At 41.0% G+C, this 19,976-nt stretch overlaps 1 protein-coding gene across 1 annotated transcript in view; it reads right to left on the bottom strand.

Annotated features, from left to right (window-relative positions):
• Window positions 1-12,881, bottom strand: part of LOC141753114 (RNA polymerase II elongation factor ELL2-like) — a 32,354-nt gene extending 19,473 nt beyond the window's left edge. The window contains exons 1-2 of the mRNA XM_074611481.1: window positions 12,672-12,881; window positions 12,068-12,115 (exon numbers count right to left, since the gene is read on the bottom strand). Of these exons, the coding sequence (XP_074467582.1) occupies window positions 12,068-12,115; window positions 12,672-12,809 (186 nt within the window). The 5' untranslated portion in view covers window positions 12,810-12,881. The remainder of the gene's footprint in view (window positions 1-12,067; window positions 12,116-12,671) is intronic.
• Between the last annotated feature and the right edge of the window lie 7,095 nt (window positions 12,882-19,976).

Consider the following 19,976-nt stretch of genomic DNA (forward strand, 5'->3'; position numbering starts at 1 on the left):
GTTGCTCATCTTTGTCAGTCCAAGTCATCTTACACCTACAAAAAGTTATCTCCCTCCTCTGATTGTGAAACTTTGAATTAGTTGTGAAACCAGAGAAACAGCTGTTAGTCAGAGCGTCATAAACCAAGAGTTTCAGTCCTGTGCAAACTGAGGTTCCAGATAATCTAACCCCTACGAGTGCTAAAATGATAAGCCAATAAATCAATTAGCTGATCCACAAGAATATTTATCATAAACCATTTTCTGCCTTGGTCATCTGTGCCATCCTGTCTGCTGAAACGTATAAAAAAAAAAGAGGCGCCGTCGTAAATGGACCCGCAGGTGGCTAGGTAGGCGTGGACACTATGGCTTGTCCATTTTGCAGCGATAGAGGGAGCATTGGAACTGAAGCTAGCTACGTTTTACTATATCTGTTGTAGCCTACATTGTTATCTTGATAGCTACGCTCTGATGACTGTAAAAAGAGGAGGAAAAAGGCACTGACATTGGGGAATGGGACTGTGGCTCTGCTTCAACTGTGCGAGAGCCTGTGGAAATTTACTACCGAGAATGAGACCAAAAACAAGGCTGTAAAAAGGAGCGTGAAGATTGAACTTACATTTGTTGGATGAACTCAGATACGACCATAAATGAATGCTAATGTTGCTCAATGTGTAGGCCTACTGTTTGCCAATACGTTTCCCGTGTGTCAATGCTTTGTACACATCTTGCTGCGCTGCCTCCAGGTGGTCAGAAAATGATGCAGGTTTAAGTCATTTATTAAGGAAATTGCCAAAGGAGCACTGTGTTAGTTGAGTGGTTACAGCGCATGCCATATAACAGCAATGTCCCAGGTTCAACTCCAACCTTGGGACCTTTGTTGCAGGTCACACCCCTCTCTCTCCGCCCTCCCTCATTTCTACACTCTCATCTGTCAAAATAAAGACAAACATGCCTAAAAAATAACCGTTACTCACTCCAGCTTCTGAAATGTGAGGATTTATTGCCTTTTTTTTTTGTTTTATGTCATTTTAAATTGAAAATCTCTAGGTATTGGACTGTTGGTCAAACAAGCAATTTCAAGGTCAAATTAACAGCACCTTCCTATCTACAATTATGATCATTGTTAGCTCTCATCTCCATAACAAAAGAAGAGGAAGAGGGCTAAAGCAAAGGTCAGTGAGGCAGCACAATTTCCTAAATGAAAGGTTCCCTGTCCACCTGGCAAATACTGCTCACGTGGATTACTTGACCGAGCCCAGACAGATGGTGAAGAGCCTTGTTGCTTTTTTTAGAATTCCACCTCCAGTTAAATCCAACTTTCACATTAAGTGTGATTATAATTTCCTGGGAGGTATTGGGACAGCAGAAGTAGAAGACAGAAGTTAAGTATAGCTGAGTAATCTGGACACTTGCCATTTCACAGGAACAAAGTATGGGAGCCAATCTGTAAAGTTGTTTTTTAGCAGCATTAGTTTTGTCAGAGCTGGAAAGCCTGTGAGTTCACACATCCCTATTTGAGGATGCCTGTAAGAGCAGCAGATGTAAAGCACTTCTAGGTGAAAATGAAATTTCTTAAATAAGTTTGAAGTTGAACTGAAATGTTATGCTTATTAAAGCAAAATCCATGCGAGGAGATCATCCTCCAATCTTCCTCCACAGTAACAACAATTAATAATTGATGGACTCTGTGTGCCGTCACAGGATTTCAGCTGTTGCAAATGCCCAGTCATGCATCGCACCCAGGAGCACGGCTGGCATTAATCCAGCGTTGGCTGCTCGTATGACCTCCGCGGGCAGACTTTAAAGACCCCTGCTATGCAAACTACAACAAGCACTCTCGTTCCCAGCCGCTGGGGCCCGCACCAAAGCATTCTCCCGAGAGGCACACATGGCAATTCAAACACAGAGAGGCGCTCTCACAAAGGACGTGGCACTTAAAGAATTCAACTGACCACGAATAATGAAATATTTATTGTCTTCCTTTCAAGTAAAATATTCAGGGAATCTGTGGGTCGCTTCTGATCTTTGCGATTCTTGAATGAAGCAAAAGTGGAGCAACAAAACAAGCATAAATAAAGTCACCAAGATGGTTAAATGTAAGCACACTTGCTAGTCCATGCTTAAGTAATGACTATAAATATTACCCTACAATTGGGAGTGACTTGTGACCTCAGCAATGCTCAGTGACCCCAAGAAGCCAAAGGCAAAGGGGCAAACCAAGAGAAGCGTGTTATATTCATTCAACCCAAATCACGGCCTCTGGTGCCTACTAACTTCACATATTCACCCCCAGACAAGTCAGTCTTATCCCCGAACCTATCCCTGTTCTCATTCTAATTAACGCAGCTAAGACAGTCTCGTCCTGGTTGCTCTGTCTTTTCAATATTTCATCCTCTGCCTTTGTCAACAGAAAATATCAAGCCTTTCCCATTTTTGTTCTGTGCCATCAATCTCTTTGGAAGGCGTTACTCTTGGCGTATGCCTGTGTGTCCATCTGTTTTCTCCGTCTGCAAGCTTCACAACTTTTTGCTTCGATACAGCTGTTTATTTGTTTCCGTGTGTCTGACAGACTCATTTCAAGTTTTACAATTTCCATCAACATCAGCTTTTAGAGCAGAGGAAAATTATCCGAAGGCTCAGTCTATATGCAGATGTTGGTAGTAGTGATGCTAATTTAGATTTTTTTTTCTAACTGATAACCAGCCCTCGTTAACTGATTATTAATTGTTAAATGTCAAGATTAGTGCGTTTCATGCAGCGATGTTGTGGTTTTAGTCCTAACAAGCCGCCCAGCTGCAACGATAAGCCGATGTACAAACAGGTTAAGTCCGTCATTTATCACCAGCTGCAGTGTATTCGTAAAACAGACAACCGAGTCCCCCGTTCACCCATCCAAGAGAGTTAGCAGCCACTTCCCCTGTAAGTCTCCAACGCATCATTTACTTAAGCTGCGAGGTTGTCAGCTATGTGTCTGCCTGGCGTAACGTTATCAAGTGTCTGACAAACAGTGTGTTTTTGTGCTGCGTTCGCAGGTGTAGCGTTGCTGGTGGCTTCGTGCTCGCCATTGTCACACACATACGGTCTGTCAGCGTGGCGTAACGTAAGCGATAACTGCCGGGCCATGTGTGTGTGTGGCGGCGGTGAGTGCTGGGTTGTAGCTGTGAACGTAGCAGTGCGGTGTATGTACAGTTTATTTGTTGGTGAATAAATGCTACAACTCCTCAAGACCCCAAGCCAACTTCCTGTATCTTGCAACACCGGCTCAGACTCACTTAAGGTGGGCTGTTAAGGTGGACCAGTTATTATCCTTTAACTGACCGCCGCTCTTCTGAGTTTTGCTCAGCTTTTTATTTAATTTTTCACATTTAATTTGAACCGTTTAACCGATAGCATTAATCGGTAAACGTTCTTAATGTTGATTAACGGTTAAACGGTTAATTATTAACATCTCTAGTAGGTAGTGCACATAAAAATTCAAGCAAATCACATAGATGTGATGAAATGTCACTGTTTCAAATGCTAGTGTGACCAAGCTTACAGTAGAGAGATGTCAATCAATCAAACACAGTCCTGTGAGAAGGCCTAAACAGCCTCATTAAGTTAAAACACGTGTGCACCACTTTAAACAGTATCGACAGAAGCAAATCCAAACCAAACAAACTCATACTGCCATAGAAAATGGGCTGCAATTTTTGTGTACAGAGTTCATTTGAATGTCACCTTCTGAACTTTCATATCTGTCTGTACGGACTGAACTGAACAAGACGCTCCCTCCCTTTCACACATGTATAAATCAGCACATATTACCTCAGGCCTCCAACATTAATCATGTTAGAAAATGTGAGGAAATTTAAACTTTTCACCCCACCAGCTTATGTAAGAGAACGTAGCAGCAGGAGCAGCAGCAGGAGCAGCAGTTTAAGGTTCGGTGAGTCGTTACCTCTGTGCATAAACCAGAAATACTAGTATGCACAGTGATATCTGTGATTATGTGTTTACACTTAATTCTGCAAGTGCGTGCTGGTCTGTGAACTTCTAAAAAGATTTCTGTAGTTTTCACGTTGCTGCACATGAAGGTACTGAGATGACAAATAGTACATTTTCATCTAAATCCTTGGACACATTAATGTAGTGGATCCATCCTCCCCCTGACCTCCTAAATAACCCAAGTTTATCCTGGTTTTATGAAGACTGTTTGGTAACCTACAGGAAACACCAGCACACAACATATAAAAAGAGGGAAACTCAGATAGCATCTGCCTCACTCTGACCTCTGTGACATTTAATAAAAAGCACAGGAAAGCAGAAAGCAGCCTAAACGTGTCACAATAATGTGAAAACTTGGTTATGGTTACTTCAATTTCGAAAACCTTGTTAATCTGTTTACATGACAGTTGCGATAATCAGAGTATTGCTTTTTTTATTATTAGTTTGCATGTACACACACTAATGCCACATTTCCACTGCGTGGTACGGCACGGCTCGGCTCGGCTCTTCTCAACTAGAACTGTTCTTTTTTGGCTTTCCACTGGCAAAAGTTGTGCATAGTACCTGGTAGGGCTGGGCGATACAGTATATCAATATTATATTGATATCGATATATGAGACTAGATGTTGTCTTAGATTTTGGATATCATAATATGGCAAGTGTTGGCTTTTCCTGGTTTTAAAGGCCGCATTACAGTAAAGTGATTGCTTTTACTCACTTAGTCATTGTATCCACATTACTGATGATTATTTATCAAAAATATAATTGTGTAAATAGTTTGTGAAAGCACCAATAGTCAACCCTACAATACCGTCGCGATATCAATGTTGAGTTATTTGGTCAAAAATATCATGATATTTGATTTTCTCTTTATCGCCCAGCTCTAGTTTTTTTGGTATCACCTGAGCTGAGCCGATACTAAAAAGGTTGAGTTAAAAGACTGCAGAGAATTGTCACTTGCGCGACAAGGTGTCCCGTGTCCTGCACAAACCCGCCATTTTCAAATAGCCAAACTACCGTTAGTAGCAACTGCAATTTTTGTATTCACTTAACCCAGATTTTAAAAGAATGGCAGGCCGCAAAACCATGGTGTGGTCAAATGGCGAAGTACAGATGTTCCACTGTTTGGTTGCCGATGAAAGGACGCATCAAGAGAACACACTGTTTGTGTCACGTTGAAGATGATGTCAAGACAGTTTCACGCAGCGTCGCTGGGACGATCAGCTAAGAATGGTACCAACAAGCGAGTGGAGTCGAGCCGAGCTGTACCATGCAGTGGAAATTGGGCATAAGTGAGAGCAGACAAAGAGTGCAAGTCTTACTCAACAGTAAGTCTGTACAATTGTTTGTTTTTATCATTTCATATTATATTTACATTTGTTATTCTTCTAATCATATTTTGGTAAATTGTTTCTCTTCTGATCTTTCTCTTTTTTTATTATTTTATTATCACTCTTTTATGGAAACACAAGCCTGTTGAGATAACCAATAACTTTATGTGGTCCATAATCACAAGACTACTCCATTGACCTGCATCAGATTTGAAATTTCCACCTGACAAATACTTGCCAAGTAACACAGAAAACACTGCCATTAAAAAAAAATATGTCAGCAGCTAAAGTTTTGACTCAACAAAAGCAAAGACAGTCAGTATGTGTGTGGCGACAGTATCTTAATGAGAGTCACAGTTCCCTCTCAACTATCATAAATGTCTCCACACGTTGATGACGCAGGACGGGAGAGGCTCATTTTCCTGGCTTTATCAAACTATAAAGTGGATTGAACAAAAACTGTGAGAGACTGCTGTCGCTGCACAAGGCTTATGTTTCCTGCTAGCTTTTGGTTGAATGTGGGGTCTGGGTGTAGATCTCATGCAGGCTATTGTTTCCACATCCTCTGCAGCCTGAGTAATGGCCTTCTGAAAACAGGCCGTCTTTTGTTCTGGCCTCCTCGGCTCCAGAGTGGGATGCCATGGCACTGCTTCCCCTTTCTGGTTGATAGGAGGAGAGGGAGGAGGTGCAGCAGGAGGAGGAGGAGGAGGAGGAGGGAGTGAAACCTGTCGCCGCCACCGCTGTCTGTTATCAGCAGGAGGCAAGACACTCTGGGCTCGCTGCTAATGCAAACTCTATGCATGTGTGTGTGTGTGTGTGTGTGTGTTAATCCAGCGTGAGCAGAGAGAGGCTCAGCTCCAGCTCCTCTCACCAGGGTGTAATCAGCATTACTGCCACTCATAAGGCTGAGGAGGGAGAAAGGCCAAAGTCTAGCTATCAGCCAAACATCTCCGCCACTGGCTTAGAGACACACAAACACACGCTCAGACAGCCAGCCAGCCACCACCCTCATCCTCACTAAACACCACTTCTCGTCATCTCATCACAAACAAAAGAGACGAATCGTTCCCAGGGCCACAAGTTGACACATGCCATTTAAGAAGAGTCCCGGCCACAATGGAGGACGGCGATACGCAACACAATGTGTGTCTGTGTCTCCGGCCGAGTGCAGGAACAAGGGACGGGGGGGCAGGCAGCAGAGAAGGAGATACAAAGAGAGAGAAAAACTAGAGATTTTTTTGCGTGTTTTCATGTGTGTTTATGATCCCATCAGTCAACGCTTGAAGCTAAGAAGTGTCTTCTCTCTAGCAGAGTTCCACATGCTGGCTCTGGGTGATTAATGTAGCTGCCTTTAGTGGGAGACAGTGCATGTAATCAAGCCCCAGCCTGTAATCGCCTTCCATTCCTTTTCATTTGCAATTTCACAGAGGGACAGGGCTGCTGCCAGAGCTGCAAGCCCCAGTATTTGGGGGAGATGAGGTTGGGCATGAAGGAGGAGGAGGAGGAGGAGGATAGGAAGGGTGCAGTGCCACGAGCATCCCCCGAGGTTTCCTCCTCCAATGCCAAGAACGATACGTCTCTGGCAGGTGCCTGAGGGCCAAACTGTCAGCTTCAACAAATTGTGGGTCACTGTGTCTGACAAAAGCCCCTCCTTCTCTCTCCTCCCCAAGCAAGGTGGGTTCTTCCACAGAACGCTATGTTTCCACACATGCAGGGCCATACCATGACACACGCGTGGAGGGGTTGAAACAAGTGCCCTTTTATGCCTCATTAGCTCACGGTGTGGATTTTCACATGAGGGAATTAGACGGGACACGTTCCTCAGCGAGCCAAGATGTGCTCCATATCTCCAAGCTGCTTAAATCGGACAGAGAGCACATTTTTCTGGAGCTGCTGCTGCTGGATCTCAGAGGGCCGCTTGTCTTCGCCTTGCACACACACACGCTAAATAAATATGTAATCCGGTCTGCGCACAAGATTTTCATTCTTGGCTTTATAGAGAAAGTATCAAGCTATACCCACCAGTGTTTAAAACATCATAATCCCTCAACAATTTGCCCCTTTGTGGGCAAACACTGACTAACGTGATCTGAGAGGAAACGACATACATTTATACCAAGTGACACAACATATACAGTATACTGAAGAGATTACTGAAATGCAGTGAAAGCTCTTTTGGGATGTGATGCTTATATTCTTAATTGCCTTACATTTTATCCACGTGTTGAGTACTTTTATATGTCCAGATGATTTATGCATGACTTGAAGGGATAGTTCGGGTGAGTTGAAGTGGGGTTGTATGAGGTACTTATCCATATACCTACAGTAGATGATGGTCAGTACGCCCCCAGTTTGGAGAAGCATAAAGGAGTTACCACACGTACCAAAGTAATGTATTGCTGTGGACGGGGCCAGCAGCAAAAAATAAAAGAATGGTCTGCTTAAAAACAAAAAAAATCAATATCAGTTTAAGTGTACGCTATATTAACAATATTTTCACCGCTGTACCTTGCCTTCAGATAGCCCTTTCCGACAGGGAACTGAAGCCCTTGTATCCAAATATGCTCTCGCCAAAGCCACCAGACTCGACTGAACAGGTTTTTTTCCAATGGAGTCTGATTGCTTCGGCGATAACACAGACAACGGTTTCAGATCCCTGTTGGACATCTAGACTGTAAAGCTGTCTCACGGCAAGGTAGACCGGCAAAATATTCTAAATAGCGTACACTTCAACTGATATTGATTTTTTTAGGTGGGCCTTATATTTAGGTGGCTAAAGTACATTTTGCTGCCGACCCCGTCCACAGCAGTATATCGCTTTGGTTCCGTGCGGTAAATCCTGTCTGTTTCTCCACATTGGGGGCACGCTGACCATCATCTACTGTAGGTAATACACCTACTATGGATAAGTACCTAATACAACCCCACTTCAAAATCCAATTCCAATTTTACATTGCTTTATATTATAGTCAAGTGGATTATCAGCCAGTTTCTATACCAATGTGTTTGATAATTCAGCTTCTACTGCAATAGAAGTAACAGTGTTAGTCTTGAGTTCAAACTTTGGTCATGGGTAAATAATTGAATGTTTATGATGGAAGATGTTTTTGCACAGTGTTCTCCATTTTTAGTCTCCACTCCATTAGATCCACGGCAGCGAAGTTTCTATCACGTTGGGCACAAACGAACCCTGAGGGCAGGCCACAACACATCTGGGCTGACTGTACTCGATTCAATTTGGGTGATCCAAAGAGGGTGACAACACACAGTCTGCATTCCCCCGCTCATTGTTATTCAAATCAGAGGAGACAACACACAATCAGAGGGGGACTCTGGGGATCTCAGCATAGGCAGCGTAAACACCACACACAGACAAAAAAAAAACCCTAGACTCAAATACACAGACACTCATAGAAAAGCAAGTGCCAAAAATTCTTTCTCTCTTTCATACACACAGGCGAACCGAACAAACAAACACACACACACACAAACACCACCCACACAGAGGGTCCTCAGGGGATCCACTCTGGTCCTGCCAGGCTAAAGACTGCTGCACAATGGGCAGAGGGGGCCGGACAGGAAAAAGGGAGGTGGGACATGAATAAATCATGCCTTTAGGCCACACAGGGCACAGCATAAACACACATAGAAAACAACCAGCCACACCCGCGTCATAGCAAACAAATGCAAGCATTTAATATGTAAAAAAGCATGCATACATGCACAGTATGCACTCACACACACACACACACACACACACACACACCACTTTGGCATACAAGGTGTGCGCTCTCTCTCTCTTTCATTACACAGAGAAAAGTGGGACTCCAACCTGGGAATATGACAGGGAAATTAGCAGGGCAGAGTTCATGTCATATGCATAGCTATTACTGCAGCATAAAGTGTGTCAGCGCTACACATACACACACTCACACGTACAAAAACACACAATCATGAATGTCTGAGTCACACAGACAGGAAAAGCTAACGCAAACGCAAACTGAAGTCATGATGCCTCACACTGTAATCAAGAGTATTATGGCTCCTGTAATTACCTCTAAACATTCATTTGGCTAATAACTTTAGCTCTCTGTGATACATACAGGGAGCGGTGTAAAATTACCTGCAATCAATCAGCCATCATGATAACAGCAGTCGTGCAAAGGTGGACTGTCGTGGTATAAAAACCTCAGATACAGGACCAGGCCTCGCTCTGGTCTCCAAACAGTATTTAATACAGCACTGTGCTACATTTGATCTCACTAGCACAAATCCTTGTTGAGAAAGAAATATCATATAATCACTGTAATCAATGTCCTTTTATTCTAACAGGTGGCATTTCACTCCTGCATGGGGTGCAAAGCCAGTAAACTGTCTATTCTAAGTAAATCAGATTGACGTGTGTCCATTGAAAAACACTTTATTTTACAGGTATAAAATGGGACTGAATCCAATCACAAAGCCAAGTTTTATGGCTGACTACTTCTCAGCAACCCAGTCCCACAGCTTAGTGCGTGAGCCGTGAAGCTGTGGATTGGATTTGCAGCTTTTCTTCTAATTTAATGCCACACATATTCCTGTCAAGGCCCTGTGCCTTTGCAGTTGGGATCTATAGAGCCAGAAAACAAAACAAAAAAAACAGCTGACCAACTGACCTCTAACCTCCAACACTTGACCCCGAGCAGAGAACTGCTTCTCAGGCAGACAGCCCCGTGGTATCGTGACAGTTTGTGCAGGAGCCAGTTTGGAGACTTTACAGAAACTATCTGGGTTAATTAGAAAGCCTCGCCCACCAGATCATAATAATAGAGTGCTACTGGAATGAGTCCTAAAATCTGGTGATGAGTTAGCATTTTAGCACTTCCCTCATCTGGAAGTCGATGAGTTTCTTGAATGTTTCTTTTAGTTAGATGCCTGAAATAAGGTCTGTGGTTAACACAAGCTCAAGAGATTTTGTTTTATGATATAAAATACGTCAGTAAATACCCCGCTTGTGAATTTTGAAGCTTTCATGTGTCTTTAAAAAGGTGGTTGCTAACATGTGGCTAAATGAGACTACTAAACGTCATCATGCGGAGTCGTCCGGCCTTCACAACCACGTTGTGTATACTCAAGCTCATGCAAACGTGGTGTAGTTCGTTTATAGCCTAACGTTTAGCTTTTTACCTCTGGCGATTCCATTCACGCTTCAAAAATCATAAAAGCGGTGTTCATTTGTGGAGATTATCTTGCTGAACAAAACGTGTAAGTATCATAAACGTGTGTTCGCCACGGAGCTTATTTTCTGCAATAATCCAAAACACAATAGAAAAATCCCATCGGCTTTTTGTCGAGGGAACCTAACTGATGCTAACTTCCCTGTTGGCCAACAAAAATACGTCATCCCCGGAGCACTCTATACTGTATAGCGATGATGTGCAGGAAGTAAAAATGAATTTGACTGCCAGCAATCGCTCAAGGAAACAATAAAGATGTATGTGCAACACTCTTCCAGTTAAAAATAACTTTTAAAATGTATCTCAGTGCCTCAAACACAGGCCTTTAAGTAGGAGCAAAACAAACTCCCGACACCACGCCTACACTTTTACAGGTTTAATCCAGTCTGTTAACCACACAAGCCTCCCCCCCTCTACAAAACTCACCACCACTCAGCTCATCTCGGCATGACAGGAAGGGGGTTGCAACTCTTCCCAACCAGCCCATGCAATTAGAATGGACTGAAAAGTAAAGTATTCCCCAAGGACACAGCTGCTCCTGACTTTAGTCAAAACACACATAGTTCAGGCTAGATACTGCAGATTATGATGCAGTTTCAAGAGCACGAGAGTGTTACTGATGATGTGTCTAAGTGTATTACATACAGTGAATACACACTCACACAGTATTAAAGTACATTTCCCCAAATGAGAACACAGAGTTAATCTCCGTCACTGAAGGCTCCTCATTTGACTTATGATAACTCCTTTCCCCACTGCACACTTCTCCCTCCCTCCCTCCCTCCCGTCCTTTTCCCAGAGCCGCTCGCTGACCTAACAAAGCCTCTCCACAGTCACCAGCCTAACCCAGTAACCTGCATGCCTCCTATCTGCTGGAGACGTCCAGCTATAAGCTCCCATCTGAGCTGCAGTATGGTGGGGCCGTGTGAGTCAACAGCAAATGTGTGACAAACAAAAGCTTCTTCGAGGATTTAAGAAATGATTTGGCATATGTTTTAAAAATTATTTCACAGTAATATGTTGCCTTCTTAACAAAAAAACATCCATTTAAACAGCTGAGCAGATGAATATCACTTGGCCCTCCCCACACACACACACACTCACATCCAACCCCCCAGCATTAACATAGAAACAGTTTTTAAAGCTAGTCACATGTCAAAGACAATTTTTGGAACAGTAATGCAAACAGCACTTTACTATGGACATAAATGCACTTTTCTCTGCTGCTAAACACGACTGCAAATTGGGTGTATGACTACAAATTGTATGAAATTGTGACTGAAACGTTTACTTATTTTATTCTTTTATTGCTATTTTAAGGGTATGTTAACTTTAATACTTATTTATTCTATCCTTTTTAATGCACGGGAGCCGGGAGAAACAATATTTAGTTTCCTTCTGTGTATGCAAATACTCAGTGAAATGACAATAAAGTAAATCTTGAATCTTGAATAAAGTGATCTGCTTGTTCTTTATTGCTAGATTTGATTTGACATGATTACACTTTCTGTGCACAATGAGCTTGTAAAAAAAAGCAGTAACACACTTACCCCTTGGTTTCCTTTGAAACAAATTGATGGTTCACTTGGTAAAGAGATCTGAGGTGAGAGAGAGAGAGAGAGAGAGAGAGACAGAAGCATTTATTGTGACACATTCAGAGAGCAGCTCTGTAATCTAAAATTAGAGCAGTAAACAATTATGCCATCATGTGTTTATTATACATGTCATTTAAAGTTGCATAATCAATAATGCCTGTGTGCTGTTAATGGCCTCCATTGGCGTTAATTATGTTCCTAGCCCTATTTGTCAATTAGACAACTTGGCAGACTGCTTTATTTTTGAAGCACGAGGAAGGATTTCCCAGCAAACAGCTGATGGGCTCGTCTTTCCCGACAATCACAGGCTTCAGTGGCATGCAAGTCAGCCATGTAGCAACTCATAAACTAGTTTGAGTGACTCATCTATTTAGCCTAATTAATAGCCTACTGCAGAATGTCTTTAAAATAGAATAAGATAAACAAAAAAGTAGATAATTCAACAAAATGAGACAGTTGAATTTAGAAAACAAAAAAACAACAACTTTAACAATTCATCCTCTCACACACACACACACACACACACACACACACGCACACACACATGAGGAAAAGGTACCTTGAGTTTCTGGTAAGCCTCCAGAGCTCTGATAGCCGTGTCCGTGAGCTTGACGTGGTACAGCGTCCTGTTGGGGCTGTTTTTGTTGTTTTTTCCACAGGAGAGCCCGTAGTGGTGCTCCTGCTTGAGCGAAGCCATCGCTGGCTTTTTCTCTCTGCCTGCAATTAAAGCTGCTTTCCTCTGTCGGCTCAACACGCTCCCTGTGACGTCACGCTGGGGGCGGAGCCACAGGCGACAGCAGCACAGTCAAGAGAAGAGAGGGCTCTGAGAGCAGAGCAGTCTGTGTGTCTGTGTGTCTACATGAGGTTTACTCTTATTACTAGACTGTAATTATGAAGGAGTATTAGGGCCACATTGAGAAAAAAAAAAGTCTGAGATTTTTAGACTAAAGTTATTGGTTTACGAGAAAAGAAATCATAATAATGTGAGAATGAAGTTAGAAGTTTACGAGAAAAAAAATCTTAATATTATGAGGATAAAGTTATAAGTTTACCTGTTTATATCATGTTTATTTTTGTTTATATCTTATTTTGTATATTGTTTATTGGTAGAACTTACATTTTTTTATTATTTCGTTTTTATCTATTCTTCTGTTATTATACCACTTACTTGCACCAACAAAACCAAAGCAAATACCTAGTGTATACCTCATACACCTAGCAATAAACACGATTCTGATTCTGATTCTGATTCTGAGAAAAAGTTGTAATATTATGAGAATAAAGTCATAAGTTTAAGAGAAAGAAAGTTGTAATATTATGAGAATAAAGTCATTGGTTTACGAGAAAAAAAATCATAATACTATGAGAATAAAGTCAAAGGTTACAAGAAAAAGAGTTGTAATATTATGAGAATAAAGTCATAATATTATAATGTAATAATTTCACATGTTATTGTAGAGGGGAAATAGAGCAGCGTGCCAGCTGTGTGAACATGAGGAACGTGGAGTATGTTGTGAAGTTATACTTTAGGTTTCACAAATAACAACATTTTTGGCACATCAGCACCACATTAAGAAAGAACCACACGGACCCGGGGGGGAAATTGCCTGTTTTGTGGAGGAGGAAATTACTTTTTTTTCTCGTAAAGTTATGACTTTATTCTTGTAGTATTACGACTTTTTTTATTTGTTGAAATAGTATGACTTTATTCTCAATAAATTCAGACTTTTTCTCAATGTGGCCCTAATACTCTGTCATATATTTTTTTCACCATTTTCTGACATTTATAGACCAAACAACTAATCGATTAATCAAGAAAATAATTGACACATTAATCAACAATTAAAATAATCGTCCTAATAATAATAATAATAATCGTCCATAAAAGCCATACAATGGGTCAAATGAGTATGTATGATGACAAACCCGATTCTGCAGTTCGTCTGAGCTCTACAGGAATCTTAGCATCATTCAGCTCATTGTTTTGGTTTTTCAACCGGTTTGGTTCGTCTCACCAATCTCATTAACCTAATTTCCGGCAGCAGCTGTTTTCAATCAAAAAGCACTAAAAGCCCACTATACGCTACCTGCCCAGCAGGCAGACAAAGTTAAAGGCACAATGAGTAGCATGTTCCTAATAAACAATGTATAGACTCACAGCGCAACGTAACCCCCGTTGAGCTGGGGAGGAGGGGCCAACTTTGAAAGTTGTGTTCACAAACCGCAACCGACAAATCCTACTCATTGTGCCTTTAATGGCAAGATAGTGAACATATAGTGGAGCATTTATCTTTTTCTTAGCTGACACCAAAACAAAGCCAAAGTGAGAGTAAACATTGAACTTACATTTGTCAGGTAGACAGAGGCCTGCCATTAATTTCAATCTCCTTGTGCAAAACCTGGAAAATGCAATAACCTGATAATGATGCCTGTAAACACAAACATGCTGTTTACATGCTTCACCACGTTGTGCAGGTTCTGTTTTAAACTAAGTAGGTTAGGAATGACCCAACTAGCCGATCAACATTTCTTAATCATCATCAGATAATTTAAAGTTACATAATTAACTAGGATTGCACTCGGAGAGCGCAGACCTCCGCCAACGCCTGACTTTAAAAACAGATCACAGCTCACAGCTGGCGGTTACGTGAGGTGGTCGGCTTATTATTAACACGGTGTGTTTCCGTGTAACATATCGGCGTATGCCTCTCTCATTCAACAGCCTTGTTATGTCTGTATAACGTTACACTACGTTTTCTGTCATCCCGTCAGCTGCAGCTTTGTTCCTTCTCACCGCGGATGTCCAGAAGCATCCGCATACACACGTATCTCTCTGCTCTCAGAAGGAGGCGGGGTCACGCGTCATCAGCTACACTGCGCATGTGTTATACCCTGTGGTTTTAATGCTCAGGCTGATCGGAATTCTTAAAAATATTCCTGAATCCGGATCATGATCCGGATCGCCACCAAAATCTGATTGATTGTTCATTGTGCCACACCCAACTCCTCCAAAAAATATCATTCAAATCAATGGTGGACTTTTGGAGTAATCCTGCTAACGGACAAACAAACAAACCAACAAACCAACAAACCAACGCCGGCCTTGGCTGAGGTAATAATGCAGTGTAAACTAATTACAGCGTATGTTAAATGTGCCAACTATAATAAATGTGCCAGCTTGTGTGTTTAATGATACGCCAAAAAAAAATAATTGGATGATTTAGTAATCAAACATGACAAGGATATTGGCCTACAAATGTGGCCTGCCAGTGAGATTGTTATGTGAGCAGTGTTGGAAATTAACTTCTTTGGCCACTTGCCACTGTGGCTGGTGGTTTCCGAAACCTACCAGCTACTCAATATATTACCATTGTTTTTTTTTGGCTGGTGAGTGAAGCAAATCTGGCAGCCACTTGCACATTTTACCAGCATTTGGCTGGTGGCTGGAGCTAATTACCAACCCTGTATGTAAGTCATTACACAAAAGTAATGCTGTGTCAGCGTAAATGTTACTTTCTTTTCAGTATGATGGGATTATTTCTCCACATAAGCTAAATTCAATGATAATAAAAGGTAGGATGGGCTGGTTTACGTGCTGACCATTAATTACACACCGTTTTAATACACTGTCGATCCATAATCAATACATTTATTTATCATGAAGTAGTAAAAATAAATTCTGCAGTTACACCACAGAGTGTATTAAAACAAAGTAAAAGTTATTATGTTTTCATGACTTTTTTTTTTTACGTAAACTGTAAACTGTTAAGATTATTTATCACAATTCTAAGCTTGTAATTGGGAAACATATTCTCTCTAAGCATGGACATCTGTCGGCAAAATATTATTGGATGTTGGAGAAGTTTCTTGGTAGCTTCAAGGCTGTCCAGTTCATCACCGTGATCAATCAAGCAGATATGCCAGTTTTAAACATTCGGGTGAGTCACAGACTCTTTCCTGATGGTGACTCAGCGGTGATTTGTTTCTTCTGAAATGAAACTGATTTTACCGTGGCCTTATGGGAGCAGCCATGCTCAATAGTTAGCTAAATAATTAACTAAAACTTAAATAATGTCAATATTTAAATAGCCAAATAATTGCTGCAAATATTATTTTTTTAAAATCAAATTCAAAATTGTCTGGTGAACCACGTGAGGAGCTAAAAAAAGAGAAAAGGAAAAAGAAAAACCAAGCGATAATCACAATGTGGGTCAGTTTGCAAATAATCCTTAACAGGAAAGATGCTTATCCTGAGGAGCTAATGGACTTAGTCATCGTCATTTTTGACAGTCTGTCCAACTTTCATTTTATCTTGTTGGTTGAGGGCCAACAGTGAAACAACAGAAACAGGAGGATCTAAATCTGATACTGAATCTACTGCTGCGTAGACCTGTTATCTGTTAAGAAAATCCACCACCTGTTGCATTTATGTGTCTCACAGCCTGGCAAACATGACCAAACTGAATGACGGCATATCTAAGCAACGTAAGTGTTTGCATAACTGGGAGAAAGCGCACAAGTGATGGTGGAGGTTGGCAAAGCAGATGAGTCTGACATGTAAGCCTATTTAGTTAAATTGCTAAGCTACTCCCTGAATGAAAGTACATAACAGGAGGGGGTAGGTGTTACTGGAGGTCAACAGAGAACAGGTGGTGCTGAATCTTCACATCAAGCACCTCCATGAATCTGAGATTTTTGAAAAATGCTGTATCATCTGACCACCACGTAATTCTCTTCCATCCAATAAACCTTGTGTTATAACAAATATATGACAAATAAGCTCCAGAAATGACTGTGTAATAGTAAAACAGCAGTCCATCCCCCCACTGATGCATGCAGGTTTGAAGTGGCTCCTCCAACAGCCAAGCAGTGCGAGATTAACCCCTGTCAGCCCCTCCCTCTTCTTTACCTGGCTCGTCTGTCTCATCCACTCATTGTCTGTGGCTTGCCATCTGCTGCATGGGAAACCGCTAATGCACAGCGATCCCCTGGGAGTGACGTGTCACACACCTGAGGTCAGTGACTCCCAGGACACCTGCAACTGGTAAGAGGCAGCTTGTTCACATTGTGCTTATTGTCCCTCATGTTTTCCCTTCTTTAGTGCAGAGCAGTGTGAGTTAAAAACCTGTAACTGCTTCATAACATCAGGTTGAAATCTACGGATTATATCACAGCCTCATGAGGAGAACATAATGGTCTATGAAACATGATATGTACATACATTTCTACATATGGCTCTGTTGTGAGAACAGGACATTTTGTCTCCATTAGGCATGTATGTGAAGGGCACCTTTGTGTAGAGAATGTGTAGTCAATTATTAGTTTTTATGACGTGCAGGCTACATTAGGGATGCACCGATCCGACTTTTTCAATCCCGATAGCGATACCTGGGCTTTGGGTATCGGCCGATACCGAGTACCGATCCGTTACCAGGGTTTAATTAATAACTGTATGCCTCACTGTGTGGAAGTGATGGGATCATTCTTTTATGTGTAAGACCACATCAGGCTTGACTTAAACATTGCTTTCTTAACTTTGTAAAACAAAATGTAACAAATAAATACGTAGATATAAATTGAGTGAATTGTTATTTATTATTAAAATAATAAATCGTACACCAGTAACTTGGTAAAATCTTCAAAATTAACAGGAATTACAATTCAGGTGTAAACCTTTTTAATGCAGCAACAAATTGTTCTAATTGTAAACGGGAATCCGTATGTAGATATAAGCGGCTCAATCTATGGTAATGAAAACACAAACATTTACTTATTTTCAGGTGATTATACACTAAAGAAAATATACTAGATAATATTATATTCCATTTCACATCACATCAGTCGCTATAAGCACCATAAATGTGGGTCATTAGGGGCCTACTATACCTACTATATTGTAAAAGTGGAACTTAAAGGTAGCATGTTCTAACATTTTGTAAAACTGAATGAAACGTCATATTTTGAACACAAACAAAAAGGCTTCTTTAGGTTTAGACAACAAAACTTCTTTAGAGTTAAGGAGAAAAACAAAACAGGTTTTTGATATAAAACTATAACTTCTTTAGTTTTAGGCAAAAAAAAGAAAACTTAGTTACGTTTAGGGAAAAACTATACACATTGTTGGTTTCACAATGTTTTTCAAATGTTACACATAAGGGTTTTTAATAAACCTTGAACATAGGCCTACAGAATTTTACTACTCCACCAGTTTAGCATTGCACTCCTATGACGCTGTCGGACTCACAATGGAGCGTTGCAGCAGAACCAGAAATATTGTCTTTTTTATTCCATGCATTCCTCTTCTTCAACATTACCCACATGCAACTCGGCCGCCGACAGCTCGGTTATATCTTGTATTTCAGTGTGTTATGCTAGCAGCAGCTAATGAAGCCTCAAGGCTCTAGCCTCAAATAGAGATGAGGAGCAACAAGAGGTCTACTAAGCTCCTTTTTTCATAACTCCACACCTTTTTCATGTTCAAGCATGTACTTTTCAGAACCAACCGACACAGTTTCAAGTGACATCACTTGGGGCAATTTATCAGACTTTTTGCAACAAAAGGCTTTATACAACTTTTTTCACACATAAGTTGCTACAAGTGAGTACATAAGTACTACTCAAGACCTGTAAACAGAGCAAAATCGGTGAGGTTCCCCTTTAAGACATCAATCATCACCACATTTTGCATCTACCTGTTAGTTGTCTAAAGTTGAACATACAACTGTAACACATCTGTAGCGCTCTATCTACAGTATGTCTACTCCATTATGACTGGTAGAGAGTAACTTTCCAACAAACTGAAGCAAAGATGACACAAAATAAGATCACGTCTTTGAAGTTGTTAAGCACGGTAAAAAAAAAAATGAAATGTGCATGCAAATGAATAATTTAAATGGTAAAGTTAGAAGGCATTCTAACACAAATGGGTGTGACTCGACAAACCTGATCAGCATTTATCATAAACTATGGAGAACGCACAGTAAATGTGCTGTTCCCATCACTCTATCTACCAAATGCATATAAGAATAGTGTATTAATTAAAAACATCACAGATTCCAACTTTAAAGTTGTCTATATCTATATCTGTATCATTGAGAGGAAGAAACTTTTTTCTACTTGACATGTACATTTATATTATAGAATATGGTGTCTTCTTGTATAAACACATATGACATGTTTTTCTGCGTTCAATGAAACACACACAGTGTGCACACAGTACGCATCACTGCACATTTCACTGTGAAAACCCAGTTAAATTTTCACAAAAATGGTGCAAATGACTCAGAGGTGAAGGCTTAGAGAGGGTGTGCACATTTATATTCCAGTGTGCGAACACACACACACACACACACACACACACACACACACACACACACACACACACACACACATTGTTATTTCAGCTGGCAGAGATGGTGTATCTGGCAGAGTGAGAAAGTGCTTATGAATTTGGGAAAGGTATCAGGTTAGACACACTAACGCCTTTTGTGTGAGACCGACGCTAACGCTTCGCCTGGTGTCAAACTTTCACAGGCTCAAAATTTTGATTTTCTGTTTTTGCAGCTGCTTCGTTGGAATATTTAAGTTAACAATTGATTCGTATCATACTAACCTTCAGAATTAACAAATAATTAAATCCTATGAAGTACTCATTTATGTTATGACCTCCTAAACGTTGACGTATAGAGGCAGCAAAAAGTTAGCATGTTCTTTTATTAAATCAGACTGCACTTGGTCGAATGATGATGTACTTTTGCTTGTTGTTCCTGGTTATAAAGGACACACTGTGAGAGAACTAGATGCTGGCTGAGCTGTATTAGAGATCAGTTATTTGACGTTTCCCAGCAGCACATGTGATGTTTGC

Source organism: Sebastes fasciatus, chromosome 2 (genome assembly GCF_043250625.1).
Source record: "Sebastes fasciatus isolate fSebFas1 chromosome 2, fSebFas1.pri, whole genome shotgun sequence".
Taxonomy (NCBI): domain Eukaryota; kingdom Metazoa; phylum Chordata; class Actinopteri; order Perciformes; family Sebastidae; genus Sebastes; species Sebastes fasciatus.